General features: G+C 48.1%; 1 protein-coding gene across 1 annotated transcript in view; it reads right to left on the bottom strand.

The window, feature by feature from the left end:
• The window catches only part of LOC119109825 (basement membrane-specific heparan sulfate proteoglycan core protein), a 20,586-nt gene extending 7,570 nt beyond the window's left edge, over nt 1-13,016 (bottom strand). The window contains exons 1-8 of the mRNA XM_037233578.1: nt 13,013-13,016; nt 11,485-11,610; nt 7,410-7,476; nt 7,341-7,363; nt 6,204-6,335; nt 2,208-2,361; nt 1,026-1,275; nt 456-575 (exon numbers count right to left, since the gene is read on the bottom strand). Of these exons, the coding sequence (XP_037089473.1) occupies nt 456-575; nt 1,026-1,275; nt 2,208-2,361; nt 6,204-6,335; nt 7,341-7,363; nt 7,410-7,476; nt 11,485-11,610; nt 13,013-13,016 (876 nt within the window). The remainder of the gene's footprint in view (nt 1-455; nt 576-1,025; nt 1,276-2,207; nt 2,362-6,203; nt 6,336-7,340; nt 7,364-7,409; nt 7,477-11,484; nt 11,611-13,012) is intronic.
• Nucleotides 13,017-13,635: the final 619 nt, after the last annotated feature.

Here is a 13,635-nt window from a genome sequence, read left to right as displayed (position 1 = left end):
GTATGTATTGATTTACTTACATCTGGAGACCTAAAATGTGCGTAGTGAAAGCAAAGTCTCCTATTTTTCAATGCACGTTGAGTTCATGCACTTCAGAATGATGCAAATCAGCACTGGCAACCGACACTTAACTGGTCATGATGTTGCACTTAAGACGACGACGTACACCGGTCAATTACTGGTGTAGTTACTATGTAGTTACTATAGTGGTGAAATAAGCATTTGCTGTGCATCCGCTTTGAACAGCCGTGGCTTTCGGACAGGCTGTTCGACTTGGCCCGCTCGGCGCAGGCTAATCCCAGAGGGCAAACCCCAGCTGTGCTCAGCTCAGCCCAGCTCAGCCCACGATGGGACGACGGCACCACCGCTCACCATCTAATCCCAGAGGGCAAACCCCAGCTCTGCTCAGCTCAGCCCAGCTCAGCCCACGATGGGACGACGGCACCACCGCTCACCAAAATCTCCCCTTGCGGGCCGGAGTACGGAGCGGACGAGGCCGCTGCAACGTCCCCAGGGAGACGCCCCCTGGCCGGAGATGATACCAGCCTGACGTCCCTGGCGCTCAGGTCCTGCCGCTGTTGGGAACGAGACGGAGCGGCTGATCGACATAGTAGGCGGGCAGGGCCTCACCTAAATTTGACCTACGCATCGAACAGGCGTAATACAAGAAACACGTGAACGTGAGCATCCTCTGAAACTCCTAACCACTAGGATTTAAAAAGGGCTATTTCTTTCACTCTCCGTCTCTATCATCCTAAGAGCCTTAGGAGGAGGTGGAGGAGGTGTAGTAGTAGAGTAGAGGTGTAGTAAGAGCCTTAGGAGGAGGTGATGCCCACTGTACGCTAAGCAGGCCCAACAGAGCGAGCTATCAGAGCATGTAGGCCCAACAGAGCGAGCTATCGGAGCATCAAGGCCCAACAGAGCGAGCTATCAGAGCATCAAGGCCCACCAGAGCGAGCTATCAGACCATCGGCATGACAACCGGCATGACTTTGCGTGGCAGACTGCAGCGGTCACAATGTTACCGTGAACGCATTGAGGGACGAGCTGTAGCAGGTGCTTGTAGCGCCGAAGCAGAAACAGTTCTGGCAGTCGTCGTTGGTGAGAGCAGCATTGTTGAACTGAGGCGGCTGGCAGAGGCCGCCGTTGGTCACCACCACGTTGGTGTCTGGTATGGCGAACACCACGCCGCGAGTGTTGATGGCCTCGCACGAGTAGGCGCCTTGGTCGGCCGCCGACGCGTCCGGGCAGGTCAGTGTGCCCCGACCGTCTCGGCTGCACGGACCGGTTGGCCGCGGTCATACCCATGTCCAGAGTCAGACTTGCCGGTCAGCACCAACCAAACATAGTTGTTGTGTGTACCAGTCACCGCCCATGAGCACAGGTCACCGACCATGGGCACAGGTCACCGCCCATGCGAACCGTGGCTGAACCAATGGGCGCTCGGCCGAGTCACGGCCCTGTGGCCAAGGGTGGGCAAGTTCTTCTTAATCCATTGCAACTCAGGCTTTGATGTTGTTTGCAAAACCGGTGGCCATGCAATCACCAAACCTGTTGCAAAAGTGAATAGGCTTCTCAACACCCGTCACTGGTGTTGTATCACTCCTTTTCAAGCCGTAACGAAGTAAGGCTAAAACAAAGCTTATGCTTCGTGCATAATTTACATGAATATGAAATGCGCTGCAGCTGTCATGTTTGCTGTCTTAAAGAAGTGTTTGTCGCATCTTGGCCGGAACTTATCAGCTATTCATGACAATCACTTCAACAAAAGGGACAAAGTGCATCACACACGATAGAACTTGTCCTGTCATAATTTAAAACAGGATTAATGGTAGTACCGCAGTCTTGACAAAATTTACAGTTATTCGGACGGCGACTTACGCTTGTAACACGACTCCGAAATGTTAGACATGTCAGTCACACACGAGAGAATACCGTACTTCGTCATATATATATATATATATATATATATATATATATATATATATATATATATATACAGATATACGTATAACCCCCACAATGTCCATTTTTTACATGCATTGCAAGCATGCGAGCTGCCGTCAAGGGCGGCCTATAATTTGAAATACCAAATTTATTAGTGCAACCCATCCGAGCAACGGTTGTGGTGCTGGGCTCGGAATGATCAACAGAGATAAAGCACATTCCGCCGAAACAAAATGCCTGATAACTCAACTAGGACGCACCTCTCTTGGCGACACTTTGAGGGCACATGGTTCCAGTTTCGTCGCCAGGTGATCTCCGGCGTGGGCTTCCCCACGGCGCGACACTTGATGATGAACACGTCACCGATGCTGATGACCACTACTGATGGCGGCTGCTCAACGATCACCGGGCTCGCTAAAAAACCAATACAAGGTCACCAAAACGCGAACCTTTCTTCCATATTCAAAAAAGGTAGCAGCCCAATGCTGCCCCCCCCCCCCCCCCAGATAGCCATTAAAAAAGTCTGCAAGGAACTGGGTTACATTTGTTTACATGTGACATTTTCAAATGTCTTGGACAACTTATTTAAAGTGCTATTGGTTCATGATTTTCGAGGAGGCATTGTAAGAATTTGGTACATTTGATTACATGAGACCTTTTCAGCTGAAGTGGTATAGGTCTGTGGCTTTGGAGGAGATGCGCATTCCCCTTTTAATATCGGTGCTACAATGACAAGTGCAGTGATACCGGCAGTTTAATGGTTAAGTTACGCGTATGAGAAGCCGGAGGCATTCCAGCCTGCACCTGCATGGTGAGAGCCTTGACAGGGTTAGGAAAGCTAGGAAAATCACAAGTTTCCCCAACCGGCTTGCAAGATATTTGGGGTCTCCCAAAGGTTTCTGAAGCGCTTTGACGTGCGAAGTGTAATATTGCCAACAACATAATTATCGCCCTTGAAACACCATTGTAGTAAACGTCGTCCATATCCGAGAGATTAAAGTGTAAATCTACCCTCCAACTCGTCGATCTATCTTGGAGTACTCCAGCAGTGATGCGCTGAATGTTTAAGGTAAGCCGGTTGTGAGTACTTTGCAAACTAAACAAACCCGATGACGTGATATCCGTTGAGACGCTAAAAGCTAGTTGATTTCCTTGAAAAACTTTGAAACTGTGCTCGGTTTTTTCAGCCACTGATAACCTTGGCGGCAAAGTATACGATTTTCTAGATCCAGTTTTCTTCGGCATTGCACATGTTCCTTGAATTTTACAAAAAGTTCAAGAAATGCTTTTAATATTAAATTTACAAGATGAATATCACCATTCGAGCACTCATGTTAACAGATTTAAGTTAACATATTAAAGTTAACAGATTAAGTCAAATCAGCTGATTGCAAAATGTTGCCAGAAAAGTGGCAGTCTTTATATCTGTTTAACTATTGTTATTTTTCTTGGTATCATACGAATGTGATACCACTTCATTCTTCCTTTCTTTTGGATTGCCTTTAGAGGTGTCATCTGTTGCTTACAATGTTGACCAGTTTCTCTGCAACATTCTCCAACTGCAAACCTGTACGCATTTCATACACAAATTAGATTAATTCGCCAGCCGCCTAAACATGTTTGATATGCACCCAAGAGTGAACAATTCACAGGGAATGAAGGAGACAATTTGAAGCACGGAGCCTATTTTTACCGCCCCTTTTGCCCTGTTAAACCCTCGGTTAACCGTTGTCTTGGTTCATGGCGGTGCTCAATAATGATAAATCTAAGCCTTTCGAGTGTCTAACGCACCAGGCTACCCGACAAGGCCATCCTGATGCTGCCATACAGAGCTTTGGGACAGACCTGACGCAGCTATTACAGAAGTGTTTGATGGCGACATTCTGCCCTCTGGAGATGTTTGTCATGCACACCTCTTACTGGTTTCTCATTTTAATCTTGTCGGTTGGTGGGCATGATTTATATTTGTATTTGGGGGATGAGTGGGATGACTCTGTCTGTCAGCAGACCATGCAAAAGGTACTGACTTTGTGTCCTGGGGGAGCAGGAAGAAACCAGTAAGCCTCCTGTGGGCCAAGTAATTGCTTACCTTACCTGCGATCAGCACATGAGTGGTAACCAGAGTTAACCATTTTCTGTTTCAATCAATCGAGTTTTGTCATAAGACAAATTATGTTGCCACGAGGCATGCAATGGGCTTATTTTGTTCCATATTCTTGATTATTTGCCCCAAATTTCTTGAAGTGGTCCCTCACGGCTGCTTTAACCAGATGTGTTCTATAGTTGTCATGGTTTGCTGGTTGGCAAATGACTGTGCCGTATATATGCACCATATTTTAACACAGGGATACTCTATGCTGCATAGCAATTATAGTATGAGTTAAATATTAGTATGTAACAAATAGTCAGACCATCCCATTCAAAAAGTGGAGCCCATATGTCAAACTTTGCCATTGAATATGAACAAACAAGCCTAAATAGATGCCTTTGCTGCTGCTGAAATGCAAGCAGCAATACTGGCATGGTCATTTAAAGGTTGTGTTACTTTTGGAGAAGAGAGATTGTTTTGTGGAGCATACGCATTATTACTCTTGACATAGGCTAACCATGGCAATCAAAATAAGTTGTTCAAAAGTGATTTCAAGCATTTTTATTTGTGCTGTCAACTTTGTCTGATGTTAACATGCATACACGAATGAACTGAATAAAAACGCAAGTTGCAACCAGCCAACATTCAGTTACGTCATGCTTTTATCACAAGTGCTGCTGTCAAGATAGGTGAATGGAGATGATGTACAGCATATGGGCTACTCTAAGATAGGTCAAGTTGGTTGAGTGCATGGCAAGTGGCAATAGGAATTGTGCAAGAATCAGTAACCCACAACTGCTGCTGTGATACAAACAGGTTAGGCAGGATGAGATGAAGTAAGGCCTTTTTACGTTAGGCATAGTTAGGCTACTTTCATGGAATGAGCATTGGTATTTTTTTGTATTTTTTGGTAAGCATTGGTAAGAAACAGTGACAAAATGTTTGTTTTCCCTGACTCCATCTTAACAAAAGCCAGGGGTATGTCTATTGTGTTTGACTTGGTGATGGGCTGATGTGTAAGATTCTAAGATTTCTTTTTGTTTGAGTGTTTTATGCTTGTTAAATTTTCTGTTATTTTGTTATTGAATTCCTTTGCTTTATTTTGTGTTAAAGTGCTGTGGAAGGGAAGTGCAAAGTACACCATCAAATTATTGATGTCAATAACTGTGTATGCTCATTACACTGTCATGAAATTGCTATGCTTTAATGTATTCTGTTTTACTTTAACGGCTTAAGATGCTAAAAACCCAAAACCTTTGTCAGGTTTATGATATTAGCTCCATGCCAACTTGAAATAGATGTCTTTGTTTGCTGAAGCATCAGTCACGAGCTCTTAAGTTCCATCTTTTGTGAATAGATCTTTTCACTCCTGCACGGTCTTTTTTAGATGGAATTTTTCACTCCCATCCTAGTTCAAAAGCAATTCTAGCTCCCTGATCCTACACGTTCATACTTGAGTAGAGCAGGAGCTCCTCTAAGGAAATTGCATTTTGCAGCGGATCATTCGGTCAAATTCTAACAGCCAAGTAGCGAAGGAGAGCCACGGTGCCAAATTCTCTCCCTCCCGGGAGTCAGGATATCAGAGCAATAGGTAGAAGGACATGAAAAGGGCATCAGATGAAAAAAATATTACATTAAAAGGGCACTGAATGAACGTTAGATATCTAACAAATTTTGAGGAATTCGGTCAAAATTTACAACAATTTGGACGAAACGAGGCATTTGAGACCCTGAGAAAACTTTTGTCTACATGAATCCATAACCCATTTAGCATATAAAGGTTTTTTTGGAATAGTGTGGTCAATGTTTTTTTTTTAGTGGGTGGTGCTCGTGATCTCGTCCGAAATGCCTTTCAGCTATGAATTAGGTTTTTCTGGGCAGCGTATAACGCTATGGGTGTGCACTCATTGCTTAAAACAACTGATACACATGGGAGGTCATATGTGATCTTGCATATGCTATTCGTTGATTTCTATGTGTATTTGTTACGTGCGTAATGCTTGAATTTTCTGAGCCTATCTTCTAAAAGTTGGGTGGGCTGCATATCAAGTTGGAGGACTCAGTCGGGTGCTGAGACGAAGAAGGGCGCTGGTGCTGCAAGTCAGGTGCTGGAACGAAGTCTCTCTCCATCGACATGTGTGCCTGGACGCGTGTGAGCGTGACTGACCGCAGCCGAACTCGTCGCTGCCGTCCTGGCAGTCGGCGCGACCGTCACACTGGAACGTGCGCGGCACGCACTGCTGCCGGGCCGCGCCGCTGCTGTCGACGCACTGGAACTCGCTGGCCGAGCAGTCAGAGCCTGCCGAGCACACAGAAGGGGGCCCTCACTCGCAATGGTGGAGTTATTTGCGCGGTTTTGTTGAGAGTGGGAGTAAGCGTTGCGCGCTAAGATAAGGCTGCTTTGATTACGTTCTGAAGGTACGCTTTATTACACAGTCGTGGATCGGCATAGTTTGTTGTATTATTACCAGCGATTACATTGTTTCACCCGCAATGAAATCGTCATTTGTCATCTGAAATGTGCTGCACATGGGCGGGTGTGCGTCTGCCTTCAGACATGATATCCACCTCACTGGGCTGCCTCAACTACAGGTCATCTGCGATATTCTCTACTGAGACTTTTGCCTAACACGTGACGTGTGATGCGGATCCCCCTATGTGTGGATCGTCTGACCTGTCAGCGGGTCACCACAATCCCATTGTTTTTCTGAGAGTGGGTCACCAGTCTCGTCCGTTTCACCCGTCGGTGGGTCACCACAGTCCCGCTTGTTTGACCTGGGACCGGGTCACCACAGTCCCGCTTGTTTGACCTGGGAGCAGGTCACTACAGTCCCGCCCGTCTGACCTGGGAGCGGGTCACCACAGTCCCGCTTGTCTGACTCGGGGGTGGGTCACCACAGTCCCACTCGTCTGACCCGCGGGGGGGCAGGTACCACAGTCCTTTGCGTCTGGTCTGGATGCGGGTCTCCAAAGTCTCGTCCGTTTTACCTGTTGGTGGGTCGCCACGGTCCCGAACACCTCACCTGGGGGCGGATCACCACAGTCCCACTTGTCCGACCTGGGACCGGGTCACCACAGTCCCGCTTGTCCGACCTGGGACCGGGTCACCACAGTCTCATCTATTTCACCTGTCGGTGGGTCACCTCAGGTCCCGAACACCTCACCTGGGGGCGGATCACCACAGTCCCGCTTGTCCGACCTGGGACCGGGTCACCACAGTCCCGCTTGTCCGACCTGGGACCGGGTCACCACAGTTTCATCTATTTCACCTGTCGGTGGGTCACCTCAGTCCCGAACACCTCACCTGGCGGCGGGCCGCCACAGTTCCTGCTCGTCCGAGTTGTCGCCACAGTCGTTGTCGCCGTCGCAGCGCCAATGCTTCATCACGCAGATGCGGTTATCGCACTGCATCTCGTTCGGCTCACACTCGTCGCGAGTGCCTGCAAAAGAAAGCGCTGTTGGGCACAACCTTTCTGGGCGTGGGCTTCGCTTGTGTCTGTAGTGAGTGTGATGTGTCGGTTTGGCGCAAAGTTTCGTATCATTTTGTGTCGATGTTTACTTATTTCCCCATTTGCGCACAATTAGTGTGTTCATGATTAAGTGTAAATTCTTCTTTCTTTGGGATGGGTTATTGGCCGTCAGCGGCTCTTCTCGACGACACGACAGATATTCACCGATTCGAAGCCACCTTTCCTTTTACGTATTCAACATAGATGCCTTGTAAATATCTCACAGGCAAGGGATCAGCCTGCCTTTGGCCGTACGGAGCAGGCAGAAGCATGCGTCCAGAAGTGTTTGGCTGTTTCCGGAATGTGCGCACTGCATAAACATTAAGAGCATGTGTAGAAGTAAAACGGCCAAATTAGTACCACACTGGTTTAGCGCTTGCACGCCATGCGCTCTCCACAAAGGTAGAAGCGTGGCTATGCATAGTAAAATGGACAAGTTAACTTCGCGCTCGCTCTTTATTCTTGATTGAGCACGGCGCTCGTCATGGCTTCTTGCCACTTGGACGATTTCGCTGCTCAATTTCGTTGGCCGCCTAGGAGTAGAGATTTCACGCTGTGAGCTGAGCTGCACGCGAAGTTCCGCACATTGCCCCTCGGTCGTGGTTCTGATCTCTACATGTACAAAGGTAGGTATGTACCGCTTTGCATGTGAAAAGTCAAATGCTCACCGTTATTCACAGCCATCAGACATTTGGGTTTCGGTATGACATGCTGCTGGCCATGACGCTACCCTGTCATTTTGGTATGACATGCTGCTGGCCATGACGCTACCCTGCCATTTTGGTATGGCATGCTGCTGGCCATGACGCTACCCTGCCGAGTGATAAAAAGCGGTCCAGCAACGGTGGCTCAAGTACGCATCACAGCAGGACGTGTGTGCACTGAGCGGCTCATCGAGTTCTCCTGAGTACAAGGCAAGTCAGTTAGCTGCGTCTCCATGCGCCGCACTCGCCGCACTCGGCTGCAATATCGCATTGCAGGGCTGCATTTTCATGAATACATTGCAGCCCATTGAGAACTTGATATGCGTATCTGTTCTTTTTAATTTTCCACGCAAATGGCTGCATTTGTGTATTCTGTTCTCCATTTGGCATGCCTGTATGTCCGACACCAATGAATAAACGGTAGTTGAATGAGCTACCGCTAGATCCACCTCACACACAGCACGTGCGCATTCCAACATTTTGCTTTAAAAAAAATGCGGCGGGGACTGAGCCAAGGGTATAGAAACGGTACTATCTGAGCAACCGAGCACTCTGAGCAATAGTATTGACCTGAAGGGCAACAATCGAGCGGTGGTATTGACCTGAAGGACAACAATCGAGCGGTGGTATTGACTTGAAGGACAACAATCGAGCGGTGGTATTGACCTGAAGGACAACAATCGAGCGGTGGCATTTTGGCGTCACAAAAAGGAGAGCTTGCAACCCTCTGGGTAAAGTTGATATTTAAACGAGATATTCCACAGACTAACGAATAAATGGTTGGTACATGCAGGACATGAGTCGGCGAATGCGGGGATATAAATTTACTCTCGACTCTGGCGACAGCTTCGACGACAGCATGTTGTATTCGGCTCTGATCTTCCAAATGCCGACGTTTCCGGCTTGTCCGACTATTACTGGCGCAACCGTGCGTCGCTCAACCTCGTGTTCCCCACGCGTAATGCAGGCAGTACGTTGGTTGACGTTTAAAAGCTGGATTCACGCTTCCACCGGCTCTGGCTGCCGAGCTGTGACTCAAAACGTGAAACACGTCGAAAAGGCCAAATTGTTCTTGAACGCTTTTGCGCGCATCACGCGGGGCACGTGCAATCACGCACGCGACTCGGAGCGATTCCCCGTTCAACGGCCTTTCGAACGGTACCGGTTTGGTGTCTTTCCGACCTTTCACTGTTGGAAATATGGCCGCTAGTTTCGAACGGCTGCTCGCCCGTTTCCCGTAGGTCACATATCCAAGTGTTTCTTATGCAAACCAGCGGACCTAGAGACGCTACTTTTGGTACGTGGCACACCCGAAACCTGGACCGCAACGACTTGAACCTTATGTGGAAAACCGCCTCATGCGCATGTGCATCGTTTGCGAAGTTCAGCCCCGTATCTCTATCTGCTTGACCTGCACACGAGTTCAATGAAAAAAGACAGAAAAGGTAGACAGACAGGCAGACAGAGGCACCTTACACAAATAGTAAACATAGAAGTAGGACTCATCGGCCTTTGGCCAACGGCTTCGCCTACTTTGTTTTACAAATCAATCGTGACCACGCATGACGATTAGTCACACAAATATTGAACACATGGGAGTCTTCTGCCAATCTAGAGGCCTTTTCTTAGGCATCTGCCCACCACCGGGCAAACGTTGTGGTATTGGTCCATGGGAGGCAAACGTGGCGCCGAAGGGTGAACTTTTTTCGCAAGTCAGTTTTTTAGTGTAGCATCATGGCGTAAATCCCTTAAAGCTTTGACACAAACACAGCACTGGATGCTGACCTTCCTTCCCACCGTCCATATCAAACTGCTGTGGGTGGGTTTTTGCGCAGACTTTTGCACGCATTTGCACGCTTGCTTGGCTGCGCTCTTTCGAAAATGTAGGCATTTGATTATCTATGTCATGCAGTTGGATTCACGTCTCGAGCTGCTCTGAATGTAGAGGCTTGGCACAAAACGTGAAAAAGAGTCAACAACGGCCAAATCTGCGTTGCCAGCTCGTGTACGCCGGCCACATGGCACGCGCGACGTCAGAATTCGCGCCACGTGATCGTCAATTTGCACCACGTGATTGTCAATTTGCACCACGTGATTGTCAATTTGACTCTCTATCGAAGCATGCCAATCCCGAGTGGCTCCGTGTTTTGGGTGCAGAAGTGTGACACAAAACAGGTAAGCCCGTCAAGAATAACTAAAGCCATCTTACCGTAGCATGTCGTCGTGACACGTGGCCTGCGCGATCTTGCCCTTGACACGACGCGGTTTGTTATTAGATTCTCAATTTGAAGCATGACATTCTTGAGTTGCTCCGTGCACTAGAGATACGGAGCAAAAGGGGAGAGATGTCCAAAATGGCAACATATATTTGCCAACTCGCGTCAGCGTGACGCGTGGCACGTGTGACGCAGCGCTTCACACCACGTGTATGCCAGTTCAATGCTCTATGGAATCCTACCACTACTGAGTGGCTCCGACCCGTCGTAGTCGGAAGTAAACGAGGTGTGAGGTCGCTGTCAGCAGTACATGAGGCAGTACACTAGGTAGTACACAAAGAAGTACACCTAGAAATACATGCCCCGTTTGTTTTTAATTGCGCTCTGTCGGTTTCATCCATGCTTAGCAATGCTTTTTAGTTGGTGCACTTCATCTCACAATTTTGCTAGAACTCGAAATAAAATAATGACGTTATAAATCATTGATAAGTCTCATGAGGCCAAACTACCACCTACAACCTTTTGGGCCTCAGCGTATGCAAATGACCCAAAAGGAAAAGTTCTACTCAAGATGGTAATGATGAGTACGCAGAGCCCGTAAAACTATGTGGCCTGTGCCACCAAAATGAGTAAATAAAAGGAATACGCTTGTCCTGATGTGTTTCGCAACACTGCTGGCCGGAGGACAACTATTTTTTGTTTAATGATTTATATTTCATAAAGCGGTTTTAGCCAGCAAGGACTCCGCTGACTAGGCTGGGCGATGCTGACAATAAATGTGAATAAAAACGTACGACGGCTGACGTATGGGGACCTTGCGCTTTCGGTGGATATCACTGTTCACTGTTTGTGCACTCGACCAAGCATCCTGTGCTGTTTCTCCAAAACGTACTGCAAACCTCTTGCTTAAACCATGACAGTTCTCAATGAAGCACGCTGTACCTATGATAGTCTGAGTCGTCACGCGCTCGTGGGGCCGATTTGGTCTGATTTGGTGTAAGCCATCGCGTGGTGCTCACTGCATCTGTTCTCGTCGGAGCCATCCGGACAGTCCTGTCGCCCATCGCAGATGTAGTCCGCGTTGATGCAGGTGCCGTCCCCGCACGTGGCCTCGTCTAGACCGCAGCGCCGACTGGGCCGACCATCTGCCGGCAACCGAAGGTCACGCTGCTGACAGAAGGCTAGGTATGTACACAAATGTGAGTCGGCGCTTAACGGCCAGATGACATGGTGTAAGCCGCTCAAACCTGTGCTGAAAACACTGACAACACGAAAGCAGCTGTCGCATGCTAATTCTGCATAAATGTCAAACTTAGAATATGTTTAACCATTCGCTCAACTGATAGTTGTAATTTTTCGGGCAGAGGTTTTGAAATACACAGCACATAGTTGAGGTGGATGATGAGGTTTTTTGGACTAAAATGAATAGGGGCATCTCAGAGCACGGTGTTTGCATAAATCCCAGTTACCCTATTGGTCTCAGATTTATTGTTATTGGACTAGCAATCTCGCCGCATGCTAGATGGGTTTGGACGGCATTTACGCATGGCGTGGCTGGCTTTCGGGGCGCCTTTTCACCTGTCGTGGTAAAATAATGCTCGATTATTTGACAAGAAGGCGGTGACTTACGTTCCGTTAGCGGCAACCAATTCTGCCATGCTGCTTATGAGCAGACCAGAATGGCTGGTCGGGCTGTCAGATATGAGCACAAGTCTGCTTTAATGGACAGGGTAGTTGCCGGATGTGATCCATTGGAAGGGCATGGACATGTCACAGAGATATGTACTTATAACCTCAGAAATCCATTGGTTAGGTAGCAGGAACGGAGGGGTCACGGCTGGTCTAAAGTCAATAATCGTAACCAATAGGTATGAAACATGTGCCAACATGTGCCAACTATTACATTTAGATGCGCCCATAGGTGTAAAATGTAGCCAGATATGTGACTTCACTGCTCCTCAGAAACAGCTAATTATTCACTTCCGGTAATATTTAATTTTGTGTTGTAAGGCGAAATCATGTGTGTTTCACCCACAGTAATGGAAAAGTGAGGCACTAACGCTGATGCATAGTAACTATTTGCATCATCAAAAGTGAACAAATGAGTTGCACTGCATCTAAAGCCGACATCACCTAGGGTATCACACATCCACGACCGCCCGGATGGTTAAAAGTAACCCGCTGGTATCTTAAGATCCATTCATTGGACCGGAAGAACTAAAACGGCGATCGAAAGCTCTGGTTATCTGCGCTCCGGAACACTGTATTACAACATGGACAAAAATTAACAAAATCTTTGAATAAAACATTCAGGTCACGTACTGTCGCTCTCAGAGCTTTGCACAGGACACAAAAAGGCATGGTTTGTCTAGCAAAATCTTGCCGTGCCGTGTAGAATCGTGCCGTCCCGTGTAGAAGCGTGCCGTGTGGTGCAGAATCGTTCCGTGTCGTGCAGAATCGTGCCGTGTCGTGCAAAATCGTGCTGTCGTGCGGAATCGTGTCATGTCGTGTAGAATCGTGCCTGTAGAATCGTGCCAGCTCACCAACCCATGTCTAGGCCGGCGATAGCCCTTAGGCACCCCAGTAACTATATGGAGTGTCGATGAAGGCTGTTTTGCTTTACCGCGTTGAGGGTATTTGTTTATTGTGCGTCGGTGTGTTTTATCTGCGATTTCCCAAAACGCTTCAGCGCATTATTTGGTTTAGAGCCATCCCGTCGCTTTCCAGTTACATTCACGCAACGGTGAAGTGTGTGCGGTATTAGGCCGTCCGTAAGTCGATGTGTGACAACATCAGAGCAGGAGCATGTTTAATAAGCGTTGGCACTGAAGTCCATCGCCGTCAGGCACGGTAGTTTCTGCTTTGCCAAGAATAAACACCGACCTGACTGGTCGTGATTTCATCGGGTGATTTCACGAGGCTCGTGTGACGTCCCCCGCTGGAGCACACGTCAGACGACCGGGATCGTCTGCGGCGTACCCAGCCGTTCGGCAGCCCAGTGCGGCGTCGAACGGTGCGAGCTCCTCTGATGACTGGACATCGCCAACGTGTTTGTCGGCGTGACGCATCACAGGCTGGATTCCCACCAGGAAACCAGATAAAACTGTGGCAATCGTTAGTGTTGCCGTCATGTGCGTGAAATATTCATTTCAGTCAGGAGCTCAGCCTGG

Source organism: Pollicipes pollicipes, unplaced genomic scaffold (assembly GCF_011947565.3).
Source record: "Pollicipes pollicipes isolate AB1234 unplaced genomic scaffold, Ppol_2.1 Scaffold_7231;HRSCAF=8579_pilon_pilon_pilon, whole genome shotgun sequence".
Taxonomy (NCBI): Eukaryota; Metazoa; Arthropoda; class Thecostraca; order Pollicipedomorpha; family Pollicipedidae; genus Pollicipes; species Pollicipes pollicipes.
The sequence above is the reverse complement of the archived record's forward strand: the minus strand, read 5'-3'. Positions and strand labels throughout refer to the sequence as shown.